The 24,389-nt window shown below is 53.2% G+C and overlaps 9 protein-coding genes across 9 annotated transcripts; 5 read left to right on the forward strand and 4 right to left on the reverse strand.

The window, feature by feature from the left end:
• Positions 1–638: 638 nt before the first annotated feature.
• On the reverse strand, positions 639–1,530 carry BU25DRAFT_491975 (PEBP-like protein). The gene is made up of 2 exons (XM_033711605.1): positions 1,306–1,530; positions 639–1,256 (listed from the first exon to the last, which is right to left on the reverse strand). Exons 1-2 carry the CDS (start codon positions 1,463–1,465, stop codon positions 682–684), a joined length of 735 nt encoding a protein of 244 aa, XP_033560822.1. The 5' UTR covers positions 1,466–1,530; the 3' UTR covers positions 639–681.
• A 103-nt stretch (positions 1,531–1,633) lies between these two features.
• Positions 1,634–2,463, reverse strand: BU25DRAFT_411602 (uncharacterized protein). The gene has a single exon (XM_033706597.1). It carries the CDS (start codon positions 2,455–2,457, stop codon positions 1,663–1,665), a length of 795 nt encoding a protein of 264 aa, XP_033560823.1. The 5' UTR covers positions 2,458–2,463; the 3' UTR covers positions 1,634–1,662.
• Positions 2,464–2,613: 150 nt separating this feature from the next.
• On the forward strand, positions 2,614–5,025 carry BU25DRAFT_411603 (uncharacterized protein). The gene has a single exon (XM_033706598.1). The coding sequence runs from the start codon at positions 2,668–2,670 to the stop codon at positions 4,792–4,794; it is 2,127 nt and encodes a 708-aa protein (XP_033560824.1). The 5' UTR covers positions 2,614–2,667; the 3' UTR covers positions 4,795–5,025.
• Positions 5,026–5,891: 866 nt separating this feature from the next.
• BU25DRAFT_449201 (clock-controlled protein-like protein 8) lies at positions 5,892–8,345 on the forward strand. Its single transcript, XM_033709630.1, has 2 exons — positions 5,892–6,703; positions 6,755–8,345. The coding sequence occupies exons 1-2, from the start codon at positions 6,286–6,288 to the stop codon at positions 8,014–8,016; spliced, it is 1,680 nt and encodes a 559-aa protein (XP_033560825.1). The 5' UTR covers positions 5,892–6,285; the 3' UTR covers positions 8,017–8,345.
• An 857-nt stretch (positions 8,346–9,202) lies between these two features.
• On the reverse strand, positions 9,203–9,799 carry BU25DRAFT_422384 (uncharacterized protein; the record flags this gene model as incomplete). The annotated part of the gene is made up of 1 exon (XM_033708147.1): positions 9,203–9,799. The coding sequence occupies one exon, from the start codon at positions 9,797–9,799 to the stop codon at positions 9,203–9,205; it is 597 nt and encodes a 198-aa protein (XP_033560826.1).
• Positions 9,800–12,762: 2,963 nt separating this feature from the next.
• On the forward strand, positions 12,763–17,643 carry BU25DRAFT_369751 (uncharacterized protein). The gene is made up of 2 exons (XM_033703935.1): positions 12,763–13,431; positions 13,489–17,643. The coding sequence occupies exons 1-2, from the start codon at positions 12,928–12,930 to the stop codon at positions 17,476–17,478; spliced, it is 4,494 nt and encodes a 1,497-aa protein (XP_033560827.1). The 5' UTR covers positions 12,763–12,927; the 3' UTR covers positions 17,479–17,643.
• Positions 17,644–17,917: 274 nt separating this feature from the next.
• Positions 17,918–19,113, forward strand: BU25DRAFT_491979 (uncharacterized protein; the record flags this gene model as incomplete). Its single annotated transcript, XM_033711606.1, has 1 exon — positions 17,918–19,113. The coding sequence occupies one exon, from the start codon at positions 17,918–17,920 to the stop codon at positions 19,106–19,108; it is 1,191 nt and encodes a 396-aa protein (XP_033560828.1). The 3' UTR covers positions 19,109–19,113.
• Positions 19,114–19,346: 233 nt separating this feature from the next.
• BU25DRAFT_343149 (Arf-domain-containing protein) lies at positions 19,347–21,961 on the reverse strand (the record flags this gene model as incomplete). Its single annotated transcript, XM_033702938.1, is given in 7 exon segments — positions 19,347–19,387; positions 19,440–19,805; positions 19,853–19,864; positions 19,919–20,050; positions 20,487–20,490; positions 20,504–21,525; positions 21,589–21,961. The coding sequence occupies 7 exon segments, from the start codon at positions 21,959–21,961 to the stop codon at positions 19,347–19,349; spliced, it is 1,950 nt and encodes a 649-aa protein (XP_033560829.1).
• Positions 21,962–23,317: 1,356 nt separating this feature from the next.
• On the forward strand, positions 23,318–23,991 carry BU25DRAFT_92118 (uncharacterized protein). Its single transcript, XM_033712245.1, has one exon. It carries the CDS (start codon positions 23,576–23,578, stop codon positions 23,954–23,956), a length of 381 nt encoding a protein of 126 aa, XP_033560830.1. The 5' UTR covers positions 23,318–23,575; the 3' UTR covers positions 23,957–23,991.
• Positions 23,992–24,389: the final 398 nt, after the last annotated feature.

The raw sequence follows: 24,389 nt of genomic DNA on the forward strand, positions 1-24,389 counted from the left end.
AGTCACATGAGACGGTGGCAATACCACTTTGGGCGTCATCGGATCGTATTCGATAGCCCACTAGCCAAGTAAAGTCACATCCGACAGCCCGACGATGCAGTCGTATCATGGCCAAAGCTCAAGGTGTCCTCGTATCCGGCGAGTCTTGTCCGCGATGAGTCTGAAGTCATAGATAGCTGATGCTCAAGTGTAAGTGTGGAGTCCTTCGGTGGGGCATACCACCACAATATGTTCACGACACGCTACCAGATCCACTCGGAAGATCTGTCGATGAACATGCGTTGCTTGCTGTTTTTTTCACCACTCGACGAAGAGAATGCTTGGATTTGCGACACCCATGGGAACCTTTAGGATTCGTCAAACTTCCTGTAAACCATTCACATCCTGCGGTCTGGTATTGTGCTGAAGAATCTACTACACCGCCAGACAACGTGGCTGGGTGCAATACGAGACGGACCGTGCACCATGAAGCCAGGCATGGATAGTGTTGTCTGGCGGGTCAGTCGACCTGAGCACAATTGCAAGAAGGCTACAGAACATCGACGAGTGTCCGTCACGAAGTACCGAGCGTGTGCCGAACAGCTGGAGAAACAAACATGTGCATTGTGGTATCGAACAATAAGTGAAAGTAATAGCAGCCAATATGGCTAATTGTGCTGCCTCTTCGTCCCAAGCACTCTGCTAGATAGCTAGCAGAGCAAGTCCACTAAACAGACCGGCCATACCAGTTGAGATTCCAAACTTCTCAGCGGCGCCTGTGAACGGTTGAACGGTGCTTCCTGCCAGACCACCGCTTCCACTGGCTGACGCGGTTCCCTTTGCAGTTGCACTGGCCCGGCCATCGACCATGAAGAAATTGCCTGCTATTGGAGCACTGACTTTGTTCTTGGTCATGAACGCGTTGAGGTCAAAGTTGATTCGAGCTGAAGTGTCTTTGAAATCGGATGCCTGAACACTCAAGTCTGCAGGCTGCTGAAACAGAAGCTGGACGTAGCGATGCGGGATGGTGTCTGTTGGGGGCGGGCCTGGTGATATGTATGCTGCTGGACCTTTCTCGGTCGATGCAAGCAAGGTAGCAGACCCACTGATCTTCTGTTGTGTGGCTTTGAACCCTGTATTCATCGCGTGAAGTAGGACACGGCGCTTTGTGCTTCCTTCCTCTGGTGGGACATCGAGATCGAGCATAACGAACATATAGGTTGCGCTCATGTTTGCCATTGTACTCGATACTGCGATTTTCGGTTGACTTGCCGTTTCTGCTTACTGTCAGATGTGGGTTCTTGAATATGTGCGGGACTTGCTCACCAGCCTTTGATAGAACCTGGCCTGGTGTCATGACCATAGTAGAGTTGAAGAAGACGTCTAGCTTGCTCCTTGCTGAGGGAGTGAAGCCTGAGGGAGTGACACTTTGCGCCTGCGCCAGACCTGCCAGAGCGGCGACGAGCAATGATGATACAAAGTACATATTGGGTATGTTGAGCAAAGATGAACTGAAGGAAGACTCGGATGTATATATACGATCTGATATAGTAGATCAAGTGCTGAAGAACTGAAGACTCAATGGCCTGAATATATCATTCAAGCATTGAGTACGCGGCCTCGAAGCCTAGCGGCCTCGAAGCCGGCACTTGTCGTCACACTCGACTTGGAGTGCATATTCCATCACGCCCCTGCTTGGTGATCTTGAAACGGGTATCGCGTGAAGCCTCCACTGTCACCCTTGGCAACGGTGATGCTCTGTGCTGACTCAGACCGAGATTTACTGTACTGTAGATCTATGTCGCCGTCAGTATTGGCCTCCAAGTTTGCACCACGGTGGAGTGTAAGCATAAAGCCATGGGAGCTCTTGTTGGTTTCGTAAATTAGCAAGCAAACAACCAAGGAATATTTAATGCCACTGCGCATGACGATAGAACCACAACAGATATGAGAAGGTAGTAGAAGCCTTTCGCTATTGTGATCTGATGATGTTGCGCGCAGTGCGGCTCGACTTGCCAATGCGTTCCTCGACTCGGTCTTCAGACTGAAGGCCGAAACAAGCACACGTCTGAGACGTCTCGCGCAACAAGCAACGACAGCCTCGGATGCGAAACCTGTCAATGACTCTGAACATGCATGTAATCGGCAGGAGATGGCGGAAGGGCGAGAAATGGTGGCTTTCGAGACTCTTGGACAGTTCCGCAGCCGCAAAATTAAGCATCTGTCAGCTACGTCGCTAAGAGGCCGTACTTCTGCTAGGAGCGCTATCGAAGTAGCTCCATTGTTGCCTTGAACAACAGGCCACAGCCAGAGCAAAATGCCGTTATGCCCTGCGTAGAGCATAGAAATGTTGAGGTGTAATCGCTCCCAAGGGTTCAGCACACATGAACGTAGAGGAACAGGTGCCGGCAAAGTGGACTCTGCAGAATCAGCGGGCAAGCGCAAAGGACACTCCAAGGTGTAGAAATTGCCCGACATAAAAAGTCAGCCTGGAGGTGTTCAGTTGGGAGGAAGGGATAACAGTGGCCGGAGGAAGCAAGCGTGCACGTGTTTTCGCGCCTTAGCGCGGTGGCAACTTCTCCGCGTAATAGACCAGGGTCGGGTACTCATCAACAATGAGCAATCATTCTTTCACTAACACCTGGATTCATCAGCAGTGTTTGAATGCTATTTCGGCTCTTTAAGCGAATGACGGACCCTGCCGCCAAGGTTGTGGCTCTCAAAGATGCAACGAGCGCACTGAACGGCGAAACGACGCAGTGGCCACTCAGCTTCAAGATACAACCCCAACCACAGCAAGGCCTGGAGGCATTTGGTGTTACTTCCGCAAAAGGGAAGCCCAAAAAGCGCTGGTGGAGCCATCTCTTGTATCGAGGCCCAAACAATGAACGGGTTAAGATTCAGTACAGCAAAACGAAGGCGGATTCGGAGGTATTGGCACAGCAATTCCTCAAGGAGAAGGTTGTTGGCTTCGATATGGAATGGCCGTGGGACGATTGGAGACAACCAAACAGACTCCAGAACAAGATTGGCCTCATCCAAGTCGCCACAGAAGACAAAATCGCTCTCTTTCATATTGGGCTACACACAGGAGACACCATTGACGACCTTCTGGCTCCGTCATTACGCAAGTTGATAGAAAGCCCGGAGATTGGGAAAATTGGCGTTGGCATACTCAACGCAGACTTTGCCCGATTGAGCAGGTACTTCAAACTGAAGCCGAAAGGAGCAGTCGAGCTCAGCCACTTGCACCGTCTTGTCACATTTGGAGGGCGGAAGCCGGAGCTTGTCTCGACTAAAATGACGAGCCTTGCAAATCAGGTCGAGCAACACCTTGAGCACCCTCTTTACAAGGGTGATGTGAGAACCTCGAATTGGAGCAAACCTTTGTCGCAAGAGCAGATCAAATATGCTGCAGGAGACGCGTACGCTGGGATCATGCTATACCATTGCCTGAATTACAAGCGTCTTCAAATGAAGCCGACTCCGCCTCTGCCCATACACGCGGACAAATACCTGAGCTACAAGCTCGCTGGAGTCAGCTCGCTGTATCTGGAGTCATCAGAAGAGAGTGGCAAAATCATGACTTCGGCGTTCTTCTTCGGGGTGCAAACCGCGCCTGAAGACCTCTCGAAGTCCAAAAAGACAGCGGCGACCTCCAGGATGACATCTAAGTCCACAGCCAAAACTAAATACACGACAACATCCAACTATGCAAATAAGGAAGCACAGCCTGTAGTCCGCCGAATAGCGGCCAAGTCGACTATAACATTATCCTTGGATTCTACCTCACAAGCTCTTCACGACGAACTATGCATCTGGCGCAAAGCTGTTGCTGCCGAGGCCAAATTGCCAGCTTACCGTGTCGCCTCAGACCAAATCCTGTTAAGGCTTGCAGGGGAACGTCCTCTTACCAGCGAGTCCTTGCTGAAGGTCAGAGGTCTTGGAATACAACGAGAGAAGTTATACGGCAAGCAAATGATTGGGGTCATATCGTCCTTTATGGCTAAGAACGGCATCAGTGCACCTGAGGACGTTGCTGGCGCACCAGCGAACCCTACTCACGCAACTATGGATGGCACAGTCGACAAGGTTGTGCTTCCTGCGACGCCCGATCGCAGCTCACGACGTAGACGAACTGTGCGGCCTGGGACACCAGACTCATCACCGGCCTTAGGTACACCTCCACCCCCACGTACACCTCAACTGCACACCGGATTGTCCTTCACACTAGCAGAAACGAAGCTAGCGGAATACGAGGACTCTGACGACAGCGTACCGTCACTAGACTTCGGTCGATCACCCTCCAGAAGAACCTCAGGCCGGAAACGAAAACGAATGGAGAGCCCAACAAAGCACGACGCACCGAGTAGCTCGCAGAAACTGCAACAGACGATCCAAACCTACCGCTACTCGGAAGGTGTCTCTGAAAGTCAGCCGCTCAAAGTGTCACCAAGGGTGCGAAGAGTGATAGCTGCGCCGACCAATCCGCCATCGAATACCTCCACGGTAGAGGAGCCCCTCACACCTCGATCAAAAATCTTCCGCAACAAGCTCGTAGCACTCAGCAGGCAAATCGCAACAAAGCAACAAACCAAACCAGACACTATCGTATCGGCCGAGACGCTTGAGGCCATTGCCAGAAATCCGCCTCGGACGCATGACAAGCTTCGTCGTATGCCAGGCGTAGAGAAGTTGCTCGTTGCTTGTGTGGATACGGATACGGATCTGCTCGCAAAGATCCAGAAGTTTGCACCCATGAGAAGTGTGGTTCGTAGTGTGGTCACTAAGTCCTGCAGCGACGACAGGCCTTAATTGACTTTGTGCGTGGAGCATACTATCGCGATGGGGCACCAGGGACATCTACCTCTGCAGCGAGGGTTTGAGGAGAAGTTTTCAGCGTGTTGAGATACGACGCAGATGTTATTTGTTTTGATACCCAGCCGTTGAATGCATTGGCTTTCTCGATTAGGCCCTGTACAGCACTCACCGAACGTCACATGTGAAAGGAGCAGTACCCGGTGCTCGGATGGTGGTTTGATTGGCCAATTGAACAGAGTACAAAGTATGTGGGGCTCATCGTGAGATCTGTTGAATCCTTCGCCGGACAGATTGCGGAGCGCTGGACCCTGTTCCACATCTTGTGTTGTTGAAGTGTTGGTGAAACTCGCAGTCGTGGACCGAGCCTCTTGTGACCAAGAAGATAGAGGGCTCGTTCATCAAAGTCGACTCACCACACCAGCAATTCGGCGTGCCACTGGCCGACGGCCCTAACGCCGGCATCCGCACATGTGGTGGAACGCCGGAAGCATCTGCCACCACCCCTACATGAAGATGCACTGCGATGTTAGGTTCTCACGAAGCTATCACCCTTTTTCACGTTCAGACCTCAGCAACACAACGAAAGTGCAACCACTCGTCAGCATGTGTTTATCCATCTCGTATCCAACAGACCAGGTTTGCGGGGAGCGCACATGGCTCCCCCCTAAGCGAGGTTTTAGAGGCATCAGCTGCAGCCACTGATCTTCGGGCAAGAAGCTGTTTGACGCGTCTGCAGTCTTTCGGCTCACAGAGCCCAGCAAATGTCTGCAGCGCAGCAACAAAGCGAGAAGCGTGTGCGACGACAAATGGGACGCTGCAGACGTGTCTGAGGGCCTTGTATTGCAGCATGCTGGTTACCGACTCGTTGTTGTTGCCCTCGCTTAGATGGCCTGCTGTCGCTCGCACTCGGATTTGGGCGCCAAGCGGTTTTCGGTTTGGTGAGTGGCGTTGACTGGAGGGCGGATCTTCGCGACATGTGATGCGGATTTTTGACATGTGAGAATCACGGCTTTGCGAACGCCAATTTGCTGCACGCCGCCCAGGGCTGCGTGTCTCCTCACGTCCGCCCTCACCAGCTTGCCGACCGTCAGCCGAAATATCCACCCCCCCCCCCCCCATTCAGACGACGAAGACTCGACGCGCGATCGAATGGTTGCGTAGAGCACCGCTGGACCTCATTCTGACGTTGAGTTCCTGAGGAGCTGAGGAACTGACGTCGTCGCACCGCCGATTCCACGTCCGACTCGGAGGCGGAGCGCGCTGCCGTTTCGAGCGACCCCCGATCCCATCTCAGGAAGAGTGACGGCAACAACGGACTTAGGCAGATCTTGCGAGCATCGCAGAGGAACATTGTCGAACACTGCCAGCGCATTGTCGAATACTGTCGGCGCATCCTTGCCTGTGTGCACCGTCTGACAGGCGCTGGGACGGTGGGGTAGCGGCTTCTTACCTCAACTGTCGCGCGTTCCAGCACCGAGGGCGACCATGCAGGAGGAACAGCAGCGCCCGCCTCCACCGGCGTATATCCAGCACGAGCCAGAGTCGTTTCAGCTGCCCAGTGTGCCTACGCACGCGCCGAATCGCCAGGGCAATGGCAGACTGCCGGGCATCAAGGCGCTGGACTTGCCGGATGCAACGGCGAGGCATACCCCGCGCAACTCGAGTGAACTGAGCCCGCGATGGCAGACTGATGGGGCGCAATGGGGCGCTCTGCCGGCATTGCATAGTGCGACGTTTCCCAAGGTGCCGGACGGTCATCCTGTAGACATTGGTAGTCCCATGGATACGGCGAGCGTGCTGAGCGCGCAGGATGAGGCTGCTCGTAGGCGCGAGACGAGCGTGAGCATGGATGATCCAGAAGTGCGCCTGGCCGCAGAGGCGCTGAGTGGGTTGGGCAATCCAGGTGCGCAGGCTCGACAGATATACACTCAAGCTGTACTGACTTCCTACACAGACTTCGTTCGATCGCCGACTGCGCCATCACTGACAATGTCTGCCCGCGAATCCACTGCCGAGCCTCAACAGCCAATGCTCTCGCTCCTGACCTCGAACCACCCCTGGCTCGGCGGCACCATCAGCGGCTCCCTCGCTGCCTACAACCTGACCAAGGACTACTCGCCACGCTTCGTCAAGTACGGCGCCGAACTCGTAGAGCGCAACGTCGGCTCGCCAATGGTCAACACAGTCTCCTCCGTAGGACGACGAACAGGCATGGAGAAGAACCTGCGCCGCTACCTAGGCGAACAACACCGTCGCCCCAGCGATCTCGAACAAGGCGACGCAGACGCTCCAAGGAAGAGGCAAAGAGCGGGAAGCCCCGCCGCCGACGCTATGGAGATCGACTCCCGCACCTCGTCCCGTACACGAGGCGGCTCGCAGTCGTCTTGCGCCGAGTCTCTCCCCGCGTACGACGACCAGCGGTCTCCCAACTACGAAGAGAACGCTACCATGACCGACCCGTCCACAACCGCTACTGCCAAAGAGCCCGAGCGCCGCCAGCAGTCAAGCGCCGTGCAAGACCGCCGCGTAGCTTGGTCGACACAACTCATCATGACGACCTCTGGTCTTGGTGTCGCGCTCTCCGCCGCCTCGCTGCGGAGCTTGAAACACTGCCTCCACCTCCTGCGCGGCGCAACGAGCCACATCGACAGCGTAATGCGCGCCCTCAAACTCGTGCTGGAAGAGTACGAAACCGCCTTGCGCCAGCGGCGCGCCAGCGACGCCGACGACAAGGAAGAGGTCAAGACAGGAGAGGGGGAGGAGAAGGAAGACGAGGTGCGCAAGATCGCCGAGAAGATTAAGACGCTGAGTAGCGATATCTGGCAGACGCTGCAAGGGGTCGTGCAATCCGTGTCCCGCCACACCGGCGGCGCATTGCCGCAAAATGCATCCCAGGTTGTGAGGACGCAGCTCCTCAGCGTGCCGCAGCGCTGGCAGTTGGCCGGCAGGAGGACGGCGGGTCAGCCGCAGGATGAGGAGGCGGGTGAGGGCGAGGCGGTTAGGGGCGCGAATCGGATGCTGGCGTTTGCGATGGAGGGGCTGGATATGATGGGCCAGATTACTACGGTGGTGGATGGCACTGTCCAGTCGGCTGAGTCGTGGCTGGCTAGGATTGGCAGGGCGCCGCCTAGTCGGAACGGGGAGAGCAGTGGGGAGAAGAGGGCGATTGAGAACCAGCAAAACGGTAACGGGTATCCCAGGGATGAGAAGCGATGAAAGGGATCACCAACAGTGTTGAGCCAGGAGCGTTGGCGCATCAGGCGCAGGAATGAAGGGGACGAAAGAAAGAGCAAGAAGGCAAAGGTGGCAAACACATACCCAGGACGGAAGTCATTTTCCATGTCTTTTTTTGAACCGCAGAGCCAGGGGTCGGTCTACAAGTGTGGGTTCAGTACCAGGAGTTGGCGGTACTATACACTGTCCCTTCCTAGAGGTGTGCACAGCATTTCTTTACTTTTTTCTTATTGTTGACAGGAGGTCAAAATCTGTTCTTTTATCGTACCGAAAAGCCAAGTAAGCTTGTTCAATTACAACAAATTTTTTTTGTCTCTTCCTGTCTTGCCACAACGGACTTTTCCCTCGCCGTCGTTCTGCTGGACCTCCGGTCCTCACGGCTGCCCACAATGCTCAAGCAGGCTCGGGACACGTATCACGCTTCGAAAGCGAGCGAGATTCCTGACATTATGATACGCCGATCGTTGTGTGTTCCGTGTTGGGGTTGAAAGGTGCGATGTGCACTCAGCGTTGAATGAGCAACAAGGACCGTGGAAAATCTGTCTGATCCGCAAATCGCCATCCAAATGATGTTGCCGTAAAGAAAGCGGTCCTATGGTGGGTTCTCGATGTCTTCATGTCTCCTCTTGAGATGCGATATCGTCAGTTGCAAGCATGCGGTGTGGTGCATTTGAGCGGCGTACCCGGAAGTTGGAAGTCGACATCTGCACTGCTAGGGAGTTGAGAGTGGGATATGTTCTGGTTCGTGCAGGCATGTATTACCGCGCCACCATCCTCCACTAGATCTCTCCCTATATCCGGTACGAGACTTCCGAGGAAAGACACCAACCAGTCGCTGTTGGCAAGTCTCGTTTTTCTGGCCGAAGTGACAACGTAGAGATGAGGACATCTTCAAGGACGCTAAGGAATGGTTGCTGACGCCAAGAAGTGCAAGTGACGCTTTCCACATGTTCATCACATACGTGAACCAAGGAAGCGTCTGTTTCCGTCGCGGAAAGAGCGTCGTTTGTAGAAACTCCGTCGCAGCAGTCCAAAATAGGGTTTCTGGTTATAGAAGCCCACCAGCGGGATACCCAGTTTTCGAATCATGATAAACATCGTAGTTTGTCGTCTGCTTGGAGCCGATCCAGTGCCAGGTATCTTTCTTCAGAAGGAACGCGTTCTGATATCAACACGCTGAAAGGGTCCCAGCCATCAAGCCCGACAGACCAAACGACCAAACGACCAAACCGAACGAGTAAACGTCCGTAGACGCAAGCCCCGAGGCTCCAAGACAAGAGTATGGTTCGGAAGCACTCCAAGTTCTAGTCCTACCTAACATGATATTGGGTGATATCAACGCCTCCTTGACGATGGCAAAACCGAAATCGGCAAGTTTCGGAACGAGTATCCTATCCTCCTCCGAGCACAGTATAGTGTTCTCAGGTTTCAGATCTCTGTGGATGATGCCCTCGTCGTGTAGCGTCTGGGGACCGTTCGCAATGCCTAGAGAAATTTGCGATTTCAGCTCGTTGGGCAGAGGCGATTCATTAAGTTGCACGTCAGCCAGCGTCCTCCCATCGGCCTGGAATTCGATCCTGGGGGACTTGTAGACCACGTATTGCCGTCGTTTCGTGGGCAGAAAGGGCATCTTGAGGGTAATCAACTTTGTAAAATCAAAACGATCGATCATGGTATTTGGTCCAGGAGATACAGCCTGCCGAGTGACAGTAAACGAAGCGCCATGCCCGAGCAGCAAAGAAGATTCGACTGCTTCGCTCCGCATGAGCGAGAAGGGAACATCCAGGCCGGTGACTCTGAGGATCCGGGGTAATGCGATGACTAGATCATTGGCTCTAGGTACGTAGTTACGCGGGTGACAAAATAAGCCGCACTTACGAAAAGTGTGCTTCTGCCAACCGAGATAATCGCACAACACCACACAATATAAAAAATCTAAAAACGCAGGATTGTGGGGAATATCTTATTCTATAATTCTGTGTTTTTCTAAGAATTAATCTCAAGTCGTTGTTGCGTGGTGTCGCGGCAAAGAGGGCAATCTTTTTGGTGTTCCTCGACTTTTGGCTGGTTTAGAGTGCAGCTTTTTCTGGCACCGGAGGTGGTAGTTTTCGGCCGTGACGACAGGTAGTGACTTTTCTTTTGTCGAACTTGAAGTTGACGTGATACTGCTCTGTTCTTGGAAGGATGTCTCTGGACGGCTAGGAGGGGAGGGTAAGACCCGGAGAAACCGAAAATCGGGAGACGAGCGGGTAAGCTAAGGCTGGGGTGCAGGCCCGGGGGCGGGTGACCGGTGAACCTAAATTAGACCACATCCACTTGTAAGGCCGAGTTGTAGCTACACTCAGAACAGCAAGAGGGAACAGTTGATAGATTGATGACGTTGGAGCTGCGATGAGTGGGCACTAATGTTTACATGTGATGGTCTACGTTGGAAACGACAGTATCGGTACGAATGGTCTAACGGATGGTATTGGTGGAATAAAGAAATGAAATGGGTGAAAACTGGGAAAGCGACAGTGGTGTGCGTCTAACAAGACAGAGAAAGGGTGGAATTGCAATGATTCCTCGGCATGGTTCCGCCAGATGCGCCCTGTTTGATGATGATGTCCGGAATGCTAATGCTCGTGGCCTGACTACAGTGTCTCGTAACTCTGGGCTTTCTCATGAGAGGCTAACGTCCGCTTGAGGAGCTCGTACTGGTCGAGCCCGACGTGTTCGATGAGCTGGACGACGTATTCGAGGTGCTTGTCGATGATCCTGTTGTCTGAAGTTGAGAGGAATAAGTTTGAGCTTTGCCAGAAGAGGGCGCACCTGAGACTTGGAACGGCGCGAAGCGAATAGGTGTAAAAGACATGTTTTGTGGAGATAGTGCGTTGCTTGAGAAGGTTTGAAAGACTCGTTGCGAAGATGGTAGCGTTGAAGATGTTGAAATTCGGAGGATATGTGTCCAAGCATCATAGCACTAGTCAAGGACTTGATATAGACCTTTGATACAGACCAACTTTTCGCATATCCTCGTTTCGAAAGCGAACAACGACAGCAATAGAGGCACAAGGTGGAGCCACATACAGAAGAGCGCTCGCGGTGACTCCGTTGAGAGAAGCAGAAACGTGTCTGCCTTATGCGTGATCTCCAGGCACACCTAAGTTTAGCTGTACCTGCGCGCTCGCACATGACTTCGTGTCGGGTTCCTCGTACCACGCTATCTTTGGGCGAACTGTGGTTTGGCGAGCTACGTCAGCGAGATCGTGACTTTTCGGATCGGAGTAAGCATTTCAGCCCTGTCCGCCTACCAAGACGGCGGTACTGTAGGGAGCCATAGAACGGATAAGATAACGTCTGCATAATTACTGAAACTTTTCGAATGGTTCGAAGCATTGTGAAGCCTTCTTCTGCAACGTTGTCAGTCGTTGGCGTCGATGCAGGCGGCGGGAATGCGGGTATCTCGTGCTCAGCACTGAAGATCAAAGCTATCGTAATGGAACATGTCGGGGCGGTGCGTTAAACGTGAATACGACAGGACAAGGCACACTCGCAAGTTGGTTTGTTTACTGATGTTCGAGATAACATCCTAGGATTTAGTGAACGTTGACCGGCTCATGGCTCGTGTCTAGTAAAGGCCCCTGCTCGGTAGAACCATGACAAAGCAAACGAACGTCCACTTCGGCGTCCGCGGTTCGCGAAGCAACACGAGCTGATGCAGCCACTGTTGCGCGGACCGGTGAACTGGGTAGGAGCTGCTGCAAGGGCATGAATTGATTTTTCGACACTCGGTCAATAGTCACCATTTGGCCACAAATTGTACACGATGAACTCTGCTGGCTGTGCGAGGTTCTCAAGAGTCGACAAGAAAGAGCCCGCCAAGGCTTCCGCAAGACATCAGCATTGACTGTTGAGTTCGGGAAGTGGGCGAGGTGGTGGTCTGTGGAAAAGAGCCAGTCAACATGGTATCAATTTCATCCATGTACGACCTTCTCTTGGTAGGACAGAGAGATTGTCATCATGATGTGCGCTAGCATGGGTGCAGATGAGTCGAATTGACGGCGGCTCAAATTCCGCTTGGAGGAACTCAAAGTGGAAGTAACGGTGGAGGTGCCAAACGCCAAGCAAACTTTCGATGTTTCAGGCGGCATGAAACCCGAGTGCAAGGTCTTCGGGGTGTTCAAAGTGCGAGCGACGAACAGCGGAATGAGATGTTGATAAATCGTGGAGATTTTCGAGTCTGGATCGATGCAGATTGCTTATGATTCTCCACCTTTGCACCTTCTAAAGTTGCCGAAAAGAAGGAAAGAACAAGCAACGGGAACACCTGAATCATGTCTCCTTGAGTTCTTGGTGTTGGCGGAGTTAGCATGACTCGAGGAGATCACTTTCTGACAAAGCCGATATGGGGCGCAGTGGAGACTTAACTCCAGCATCAGCCTTACACGTGCGGAAGAGCCATCGTTCGTTCCAAAAGTGGTTACTGTTCCTGTGTTCATTATGAGTCGATCGCCGCCCTTTCTTCTTTGATACTGGACGGCGTCCGTCCGAAGCAGTCCGCTGAGGAATTGACGAGCCCCACTCCACGTCGCGGTTTTGGAAGCGCAACTTCGCTTGTTGTTTGCCTAGCCGCTGAGGACGACATCATGAAATCTCGTCTTAACCTGAGGCGTCGCGGGCCCACAAGAATCCTTCCTAGCTTGCATGGAGATAAGACCCATCCCTCCCTTTTTTTTTGTATCTCAACAACAAACGTCCCCAGGTCGTTTGCCTTCCTCTCTTGTTGTCATTCTCTTCCTTTATACGTTCCTTAATACTAGTCTCTTAATCGACGCGCCGCAGTGTGGAAGCACGTTCCCCTGCAAACATCTATTTCGGTAATAGTGGCAAGGTGCGCCCTGCGTCGGCACCATGGAGAACTCCAATGTACCACTGAACCACTCCACTGCCCGTGAGGAGACCGATGGCAAGACATACGAGGCCATTCACTCAGATCGCCATCACATGAAACACGACAACGAAAGTGCCAGGACTGGCTCCATTTACAATGACACCGCACGTAATTCCGAGTACGTCAATGAGAAGGGCGCAGGCGAGGTCAAGGGCGGGATCGCCGTTCAGCGCGCCGAGGCTGAGTTCGCCCAATTGTCTAAGGAGCTTTCGCGCACGAGTGAGATCTCGCGCCGCATGAGCCGTATTCAGAGTCACCGCAGCCACAAGAACCAGACGACCACCGATATCGAAAAGGGTGCCGACGGTTCCAGCATTTCATCAGAGGAAGCATTCGATCTCGAGAAGACCCTGCGCGGCAACCGCGATGAGGAAGAGGCTGCAGGAATCAAGTCCAAGCGCATTGGTGTTGTATGGGATGGTCTGACTGTCAGCGGTATTGGTGGTGTGAAGAACTACGTTAAGGTAAGCAGTCAGCACTTTATTCTGCGCGCCGAGCCGTGACAGCTGACAGCCGCTTAGACTTTCCCGGACGCCTTCGTCTCCTTCTTCAATGTGTTCGCGACTGCACAGAGCCTTCTTGGGCTCGGAAAGAAGGGTAAGGAATTCGACATCCTGAAGGACTTCAAGGGTTATCTTCAGCCTGGAGAGATGTGTCTGGTCCTTGGTCGTCCAGGCAGCGGTTGCACCACCTTTCTCAAGGTCATCAGTAACCAGCGATTTGGATATACCAACATCAACGGCAAGGTCCTGTATGGCCCTTTCGAATCCGACTTCTTCGAGAAGCGGTACCGTGGCGAGGCCGTCTACTGCGAGGAAGACGAAAACCATCACCCTACCCTGACTGTCGGCCAGACACTCGACTTCGCTCTTGAGACAAAGGTTCCCGGCAAACGCCCAGCTGGTCTGTCGCGACAAGCTTTCAAGGACAAAGTCATCGACATGATGCTGAAGATGTTCAACATTGAGCACACCAGGAACACCATTGTTGGTAACCCATTCGTTCGTGGTGTATCCGGTGGCGAACGCAAACGTGTCTCTATCGCAGAGACTATGATCACAGGCGCATCCCTCATGTCTTGGGATAACTCGACTCGTGGTCTCGATGCCTCCACAGCCGTCGACTACGCACGATCCTTGCGCACGCTTACCAACATCTACAAGACCACTACATTTGTTTCGCTTTACCAAGCCTCTGAGAACATCTACAAATGCTTCGACAAAGTTCTGGTCATTGACAGCGGACGACAAGTCTATTTCGGTCCCGCCGATGAGGCGCGAGCCTACTTTGAGGGCCTTGGCTTTCTCGAGAAGCCTCGTCAGACCACTCCTGACTATCTGACTGGATGCACAGATCCCTTCGAACGAGAGTACAAGGCCGGCCGAGATGAAAGTAATGCTCCTTCCACCCCGGATCAACTGGCCGAAGCGTTCAACAAGTCGGAGACTGCCTCTCGACTGGCAACTGGGATGACACAATACCACGCTGCTATGGAAGAGGAGAAGCATGTCTACGACGACTTCCAGACCGCCGTCAAGGAGGGTAAGCGTCATGCTTCGAAGAAGTCGGTTTACTCCATTCCCTTCCACCTCCAGGTCTGGGCTCTGGCTAAGCGTCAATTCTTGCTCAAGTGGCAGGACAAGTTTTCCCTCGTTGTCTCTTGGTTCACGTCTCTCGTCATCGCCATCATCATTGGAACCGTCTGGCTCAATCTTCCGGATACTTCCGCCGGTGCCTTCACTCGTGGTGGTGTCTTGTTCATTGCTCTCCTGTTCAACGCTTTCCAGGCTTTCTCCGAACTCGCCAGTACTATGTTGGGCCGTCCGATCATCAACAAACATCGTGCATTCACTTTCCACCGACCTTCGGCCTTGTGGATTGCTCAAATTGGAGTCGATCTCATCTTCGCCGCAGCTCAGATTCTGGTTTTCTCCATCATTGTATACTTCATGACCGGGCTTGCCAGGGATGCTGGTGCCTTCTTCACCTTCTTCCTCATGATCACCACTGGATACCTCGCCATGACATTGTTCTTCCGAACCGTCGGTTGTCTTTGCCCTGACTTCGATGTCGCTATCCGTCTCGCTGCTACGATTATTACCCTGTTCGTCCTGACATCCGGATATCTGATCCAGTGGCAATCCGAGCAAGTCTGGCTGCGATGGATTTTCTACATCAACGCACTCGGTCTTGGATTTGCTGCACTGATGTTGAACGAGTTCTCTCGAGTCGACCTGACTTGCGCTGACACTTCGCTCATTCCCTCTGGCCCAGGTTACACCGATATCAACGCTCAGGTCTGCACGCTTCCTGGTTCCGTTGCCGGTTCGAACATCGTGCGCGGTCGTGATTACGTCTCACAGTCATTCTCATGGCACGTTGGTGACCTCTGGATGTACTGGGGTATCTGCGTCGCTTTGATTATTGGTTTCCTGCTCGCCAACGCCTTCCTTGGAGAGTTCGTCAAGTGGGGTGCTGGAGGTCGTACCGTCACTTTCTTCGTCAAGGAGAACAACGAACTGAAGGAGCTCAACGCCAAGCTTCGCGAGAAGAAGGATAGGCGCAACCGCAAAGAAGAGGGTGCAGATGACAGCTCTGAGCTGAATATCACATCCAAGGCAGTCCTTACTTGGGAAGACCTCACCTACGATGTCCCTGTTCCTTCTGGCGAGCTGCGACTGCTTAAGAACATCTATGGCTATGTTCAACCGGGGAAACTCACTGCGCTTATGGGTGCTTCTGGTGCCGGAAAGACCACACTCCTTGACGTGCTCGCCAACCGCAAGAACATTGGTGTCATTGGTGGTGACAAGCTTATTGACGGAAAGGTTCCGGGTGTATCCTTCCAACGTGGAACTGCCTATGCCGAACAACTCGACGTCCACGAGCCCGCCGCCACCGTTCGAGAGGCCCTTCGATTCTCCGCCGATCTTCGCCAGCCGTACGAGGTCCCTCAGGCCGAGAAGTACGCATACGTCGAAGAAGTCATCGCTCTGTTGGAAATGGAAGATATCGCCGATGCTATCATTGGTGACCCCGAGACCGGTCTTGCTGTCGAGCAGCGTAAGCGCGTAACAATTGGTGTCGAACTCGCAGCCAAGCCTGAACTGCTCCTCTTCCTTGACGAACCTACTTCTGGTCTTGACTCTCAGAGTGCCTTCAACATCGTTCGTTTCCTTCGCAAGTTGGCCGCTGCCGGTCAGGCTATCCTGTGTACCATCCATCAGCCGAACTCTGCCCTCTTCGAAAACTTCGATCGCCTTCTGCTTCTCCAGCGTGGTGGCCGGTGTGTTTACTTTGGTGACATTGGAAAGGATGCCCACGTTCTTCTCGACTACTTTCACCGCCACGGCGCTGACTGCCCACCCGCTGCTAATCCGGCTGAATGGATGCTTGACGCCGTTGGCGCAGGTTCTGCTCCTCGCATTGGCGACAAGGATTGGTCCGATGTCTGGACTGACTCTGAGGAGTTTGCCCAGGTCAAGCGCGACATTGTTGCCATGAAGGAGCAGCGTCTTGCTGAAGTCGGATCAGCCGAGCCTGTGGAACAGAAGGAGTACGCCACACCACTCATGTTCCAGATCAAGCATGTCAACAAGCGCATGAACCTTTCCTTCTGGCGTACGCCCAACTACGGCTTTACTCGTCTCTTCAACCACGTCATCATCGCTCTGCTGACTGGTCTCATGTACCTGCAGCTCGACGACTCGCGCGCATCACTCCAATACCGCGTTTTCATCATCTTCCAGGTCACCGTTCTTCCCGCCCTCATTCTCGCCCAGGTCGAGCCGAAGTACGCCATCGCTCGTATGATTTCTTTCCGCGAGCAGATGTCCAAGGCCTACAAGACCTTCCCTTTCGCTCTCTCCATGGTTGTCGCCGAGATGCCCTACAGCATCCTCTGCGCCGTCGCCTTCTTCCTTCCGCTCTACTACATCCCAGGTCTCAGCTCCGAGTCTTCTCGCGCCGGTTACCAGTTCTTCATCGTCCTGATTACCGAGATCTTCTCTGTCGTTCTCGCCCAGGCGATCGCTGCGCTCACTCCCTCGCCATTCATTGCCGCCTACGTGAACCCCTTCATTATCATCATCTTCGCCCTCTTCTGCGGTGTCACGATCCCCAAGCCGCAGATCCCCAAGTTCTGGCGTGTCTGGCTCTACGAACTCAACCCCTTCACACGCCTCATTGGCGGTATGGTTGTCACTGAACTTCACAACCTGCCTGTCAAGTGCACGTCCAGCGAGTTCAACCAGTTCCGTGCTCCGCAGGGCCAGACTTGTGGAGAGTACATGAGCGACTTCTTCGCCAACGGTGCGCCCGGTTATCTCCTTGATGAGGCCGCCAACCTTTGCAACTACTGCGCGTACAAGGTTGGTGACGAGTTCTACAACCCACTTGGATACTCGTTCAGCAACAGGTGGAGGGATCTCGGCATCTTCCTTGCATTCATTTTCAGCAACTTGGCTATCTTGTTCGTTGCCGCCCGCTTCTTGAACTTCAACCGTCGTTAAGCCTTGGCTTGTCGACGTAGTTCGATGTCCTCAAGTTGTGTAAAAGTGTCCTATTTATTTAGAATCATGTAGACCTGATAGATCTTCATTGGGCGGTGTTTCACACGTATTTCGCCAGCGAAGTCAACTACTAGCATATAATATCTCCAATGAATTCAATGTCACTCCCATCTCCTCATCGTTATGTGAAGCCTGAGTGTAGGACGTGAATCTCAAAGGCTTCATTCACACAATGCGATTGCCTCACGACAAGGCCCATTCAATGCTCTGTATGTCTTGAACGCACTTGCCCTATACTGAAGCCCAGGTCTCGCATCTACAATCTACTCCAGACTACTTGCCGTGACTTCTTGGGTGTTTCTCTTATTCAACAACACCACGCTCGTCGCGAAGAAACTGTCGTTAAATTTGAAAGTACAAAGTATTCAATTCTTTGGACATGGCACCAGCGGCACATCATCGATACCACCCCCACCACCATAGAAAAGCGATAACGGTCACGTATGTCGAGCACAAGGATGCGCACGATGTTACTTCGCTCTACGAGATAGTCCTTCCTTCGGCATTGACATCCAACTATGCAGCCCCATCGTTTTCCCCCGACAACGACCTTTCACTTTCACTTTCACTTTCACCTCCACCTACGACTACCTCCACACCACTTTCCTTTGCTACCACTGCATCTAATCCCTCTACTGCCATCGCCACAGCAACACGCTTGTCTTCACAAACGACAACGTCAAACTACCCCCGCCCATCGCCGCCGACGTTTTTGTACCCAGAACCTATCGTCCCACCACACGTCTACGAGTACAACATGCAGCGCGACGCCCTCCATGGACCGCAACATCAACACCACTCGCTCGCACATAAAGCGAACCACCAAACACCGACCGCGCCTCTATGGCTTGTCATTTTTGTGTTTGCAGTCATCGGCATAGCGGCTGCGTGGTCGGTGGTTGTGTGTCTGATTCACTGGCGCGGGACTACTACTGGGATGGTACCTCAGAGTTACCACGAACAAAGGGAGGGAGGAGGGGCTGCGCTATGGGCACGAGAAATCGGGTGGAGTCCGTTCGCGGGGAAGAGGAAGGGAAGATACGAAGTGCTGCATACGAACAGTTCCGAAGAAATCAACAACGGTGCCGAGATGCGACGTGGTGGTCGAACGTCGGCGCACGATGTGCCTTTCGAATCGGCCTACAGTGCGCAAGACCAGTCGCCGGTGAATCCGTATCTGGTACCGCCAGATCAGCATCTGGGTCGTAGGCCCAAGCTACGCTGCTCTACAGAGTGGGCAGAAGAGCATCGTGCCTTCTTCTCGTCCTCTAGCTCTCGATCCCCAGCCGCGCACTCAAGGGGATCAAGCTCGACCCAATCATTATCTGGCGCCGAGCTGGAGGATGTCGAGTCGGAGGCATGCGAAGCGCAGGGTAGACGGGCATCGCGCGTACGCGAAACAGGGCAGGGCGATCTCGATAGGAGGGCGAACAGGAGTTGGGTGGATCTAGGCCTCGCAGTAGTTGACAGAGCTGTGGACAGGGTAGCTGCTAGGATAGTGAGGTGGACGGATGATGGTGGTAGAGATGAAGAGCTGGTGCTGCCGCTTGCTAAGGGCAAGCAGGACTGAATGTAAAGAAGTTAAGGGAATGAAGAGTCAGACGGATTGTGTAACTGTATGTTCAGATCGTTTGCTAGCTCCAACCATCCTGGTCATGACTATCCTCGTGCATACCTGCACGTTCTTGTCTTTGCCTCCAATCATCGCTGCTCCAGTGTACTGTAGTATCGTCGTGTCGCTGCCTGCGTGTGGCGTCCGTTCGTGCCGTGACGTGTTCGATAGGCCTATCGCCGTGGTTGCAAAACTCTTAGACGTACTGACTGAGCCACCTGATACCCTCTCCGTAACCTGCGATCTGTCAACACCTCCAACTCACCGAACGCACCCTCCATGTACTCACCTTGCCTCATAACCACACTGCACATGAACACCTCAATCGGCCTAATACCCTCCAGCGGCACCTTACCCTTACCCGTCGTCTGGTACAGCCCAAGCTCCGCCCTCAACTGATCCTCAGACACGGCCTCCGGATGATCGATCTTGTTTCCAAGCACCACAAACGGAATGTTAGCCAACTGCTCCATCGCAAGCAGCGCATCGAGCTCGGCCTTCGACTCAGCAAGACGCTCGTGGTCCTTGGCATCGACGAGGAACACAATGCCGCTGACTTCGGGGAAGTAGTCGCGCCATAAGCGGCGGGCTTGTGCGTGGCCTCCAAGATCGAAGGTTGTGAATTTTACGTTGCCGATGGAGAGCTCCTCGGAGGCTGCGTCGCGTTAGGTAAAGTAGGGTAGGGCTTGGTGGTAGGCTTACTGGGGTGGAGAGCTGGGTGGCTGTTAGCAAGAGTTTACGGAAGGGGCGGAGGGGCGGTGAACGGACTTGGTTGCAGGACTGCTACGCGGTCGTTCTTGAGCATGTGCAGGAGCGTTGTCTTTCCGGCATTGTCGAGGCCGAGGAAGAGAAGCTTTGCGTGCTTGTTGGCGAGGCCGAGCGAAGCCAGGAGGTCGAAGACTAGGTGGGTGTATCAGCGTCGTGTGCCTCCGGGAGTGTGGCGGTGCTCATGGGCTACGTGGAGATTGGGACTACCTACACCTGCAGAGACAGTTAGTTTAAACCCGTTCCACAGTCCAAAAAAAAAAAAAGACCTACCAGTTGACGATCCACATATTGATATGTTCTTGGGGGTACTGTGTTCAAGGGTGTGTGCACTGCGGCGATCTACAATGTACAGTTGTCGGAGGTCTGGAGGCTGAATGGCCGCTTAGCGCATCCAGGGTTCTTGGCGATTCAATCACATGTGAGAGGCCAACAAAGAATTCAAGAGAGAGAAGAGGACAATTCTTCCAGAACTTCAGTAGGCACACACTTTTGCTATTCCTTACAGTTATGGTATCGTCCAGAACCCCTACCCAACGCCCATAATGCTTTGCAACCAACGCCTTTCTACCGAGCTCAGATGTTGACATCTGTCTCCAAAATAACCTGCGCAGCCGCCGAAAGTTTGTTGGCGATGATCTGATCGGCAATAATGTCGCCGACCTTGTCGTTCAGTCGTTCTCTCAATCCTTCAATATCGGCAACGCCATTGGTCATCGTTGCTGATGTCGTGTTCCCCAGTGCTTTGATGGCTTCGACCAGGATAGCGAGCACTCGCTCTGCGTCCTTCTTCTTGCCCTCGTCCGCTAGAGCGCCCTTGAGCACATCGTCGTTGTACATCTTCAGGTTGGGCAACACAAGCATTGTCATGCCTTCGTTGCCAGTGATGATCAGTAGCGCTAGCAGTGCACCGTAGTGTGTGCCGAGCGGCTTGCCAATATCCATGAACTGTCTGAGACAGGTCCTTGCAATTCGTGATTTGAGCCCCTGGTTCGACGATCCGTACTTCTGACAAATGCGGCTAAGGATGGACGCAGCCAGTTGTCGTAATCTAAAGTGATCCGGGCCACTCGAATGACCGTTGGCACCAACACCGTTGAGTGTTTCTGACGAGGCGTTCGAGGACGCTGTTTGTGTTGTTGGCCCTAAGTACTTGCCTGTACAACATGTCAAGACAGGCGGCACCATGTAGGCGACGTATGGATCCAGATAGATGGCCTGGTTGTCCAGTAATGCGCTAGTGGCCTGCATCATCTGCTGCAGTACGAATAGGTTTTTCACATTGTGTGTAACCTTCTCAGCGATGAATGTGAGGAGGTAGGTCGTTAGCTGGTGGATACCAGGCTCCGTTCGGATGGCTGCGAGGGCTGCGTTCTGCCATTCGATGTTCGTCTCGTCGATGAGCGCGCCAGAGAGCTTGGCGAACAGCTCTTGCGATTCTTTGGAGAGCACATGTTTCACGAGCGGCTTGACGTTGACATTGTCCAGTCCGTTGGCTGCTGCGAGATGCGGGTTTGCGTTCGTTCCCTTGGGCAACAGGTCTCCTTGGTTGATCGCAGTTGGGTTCTGAGGTATCGATGGTTGTACGCCTTCTACGGCGAGCCAGTGAGCTGCAGCATGTTAGAGATAAAGTGTTTAGGTACGAGAGGGTATAAGCAGGTGTAATGACATACCTGTGAATGTGATCTCTCGTGGTACCTTGGGCAGCGGCGCATTGATCAACTTCTCAAAGTCCACCTCCTCATCTTCGACATAGTACAACGGCTGGCCAGGGCCCAGGGAAGCCTCGCCAAAACGCAGCGGTCGAGTGGATTCATATCCGTAAAGGGGCTCCACATTTAATACTTTCAGTGCGTTGGACACGTCCTGTGTACTCAATGTCGTCCGCTTGCCGTGTCGCATGAACTTCAGCGCCTCCTCCAGTACCTGCGCAAGCCGGAAGTCGACATCACGCGCTAGCTCTTCAACGACGTTGTCGGCGAGTGAGGCGATGCCTACTGATTCGGCGACATCTCGCACGTTGTCGGGGTTCCAGACGGAGGACATATCGGGCAGCGCAATGCCAGCAATGAGTTGTCAAGATGGGGCGGTTCGGTCGCGGTCGTGTTGCGTCGAATGAAGCGGAGCGGCAGCAGTTGAGCCGATGGGAGGAACAATAGCGTGTCACCGAGCGGGTGACGCAGGTCTGGAGGATGTGACGGCCAGCCCTATGAGCAAGTGAAGCACATCCCGGACGCGCGCATGCGACACAGTTTGGCAGGCCGCGGGGTGAGATGTTCGTATACGGCGCGCAATTTGCTCTTGGTCGAACGCGTATGAAGGTGAAAGCACGTGAGGCGGCGACGCTAATCAGGTATGTCGTGTGAAAGCTGGAAGTCGCGATGCGTGAAGCTCAAGGCAAGGTCTTGGCGTTCCGCTCCGTCCTCAGCCAACTCGATCCTCTCTTTCTCCTCATTACCAGCCATACACTTCTTGCAACGCGACGGACTGTCACCGGTCTCTTCACCGATCACCACACTTTGTACACAGAAGCTGCGGCCATCCAGTTTGATGGGTTCTTTGCTTCTGTCCGCTTCTACACGTGTATGATGGGATACCTCTTGCGGTCTAGTGTTTGCTTCACTCCACCTGCAGACAAACAATGCCTTGCTGCAAATCAATGACCTGGAGTCTCGCTTTCGCCCGCCATCAGCTCTGCAGCCAATGATGACCTCATCCCTCGCTTGCTCAATCACGGCCCCTCGCAGCCTTACGCGTGGCCTAAGAAGTTATGCTGTTGAGCGACGCCTTCCACTGGCCCCAGCATAGCAGACCGCCATTTCAAACCTTCCTCACGGAAAAGGCCAGTCGACTTAGCACTACTACTTGTCTGGACGGCTGCGGCATCTCATCCCCAGCAAATAAGGTATCTGCATTCATGTTCATCCCTGCTTATTGTGGTTGCACACATACTCTATGGTACTCCATCGTCTCAACTACGGTCACTACCCGCAGCCACGTTTCTTTACCGTTGCTGGAAATGCCAATCTTACTGCCATGTCAGGTATTCCTAGGGACAGGAAGTGCTACATGTCCCGATTGTACTCCCTTCCTGCCAAACAAGTATCTCATTCCAGGTCAAATCTCCTCACCTAGCTTTGTCTGACGCCACCCGTCTTCCCGTACGGCCCGGTGCAATTGTAATTGTCGTCTCTGCATCTGCCAGCTAGGCAGACTTCCCTGTCGCTTGACTTGTCAGGTTCTGGTCACAGAGTATTTAACACCCAGCGACGACATTGGTCTTGAACACACACAGCATCTTCTGCCTCTCCAAGCAAAAGCGTTCGACTCGCGGGATCTGTGAGCCATTTTTACAATCGTCGCTCTACAGAGTAACACTTCGACCATTCATACATTGTAGCTACAATGACCGGACCGAACAAGAAGACGATGCGATCTCACCAGCTTCACACTGCTACGTACCTTACCATCGATACATCTGACCCAGTATACAACGGATCAAGAGATGAGCCGCCATCCCCACCGCCTCAACCACCTCCAAGCCCGGCAGGCTGGAACCGTCTCCTTGCGGTATGTTGTGTCGCCATTGATGCCTACCAATGCTGACCACACCCCAAGCTCGACTCCCTTGCGCCGTTGGACCTCTGAATTCTGGGGTACATGGCAGCAATGCGAGTAAGTGCGTTATGCTCCGTGCCGTGTGCGTCTGCTTACCGTACTTCAACAGATCTTGAGCTGTACTATACTGCAGTGATCGTATTTCCGTCAATCGCATCGAATTCGTGGTTACCGTCATTGGCTTTACGATCGACATCTGCATCGAAGCATCGGTCTTGTCTGCGTGCGACCATCGAAGATACCCAGCACATGTTGTTATTATACGGCGTTTCTCACGTTGAGAGCTTGAAGCTTGCGGGAGCAAGGCAACTGCAAGGTCTTCACCGCATTTCTCGTGACTTTGTTTTCGCTTCTTTTCATGCGCGATGGCGCCTTACATACTGTAGTATATGCCTGGCAGGTTGCTGCGACACATCAAATTAATCGGTTCTTCTCCGATTAAATTTCCCGAATGCAACTTCGATTAATCTTTTCACTGCTGCTTGTGTGACGGTGCGCGAAGTGACACCCATCTGGAACAAGCTCCTGCTCGACACTCCCGTCCCGCAGACGCGGTACCCGTTTGAGACAAGCTACCGCAGCAGTTCCAACAAACGTCAGCATACAATAAAGTGTATATTAACAAGCAATCAATGGCAGTCTGTCAAAACCTGATGGAAATGCAACACTTTCCTTAAGTTCGTAAGAGCTTACAATCAGAGCACATGGGCCAACAGATCCGATTGTTTGAACACTGACTCAGCTTGATTGAAAGGAATGAATGTGTGCACAGGAAAACGAAATGAAAGCACGTCTCAAATGTAGGCTATATTCATCACCATGACAGAGTGATCTTGATCAATTCACAAGTGGAGTG

The sequence above is a fragment of the Macroventuria anomochaeta genome (genome assembly GCF_010093625.1).
Source record: "Macroventuria anomochaeta strain CBS 525.71 unplaced genomic scaffold BU25scaffold_20, whole genome shotgun sequence".
NCBI classification, from domain to species: domain Eukaryota; kingdom Fungi; phylum Ascomycota; class Dothideomycetes; order Pleosporales; family Didymellaceae; genus Macroventuria; species Macroventuria anomochaeta.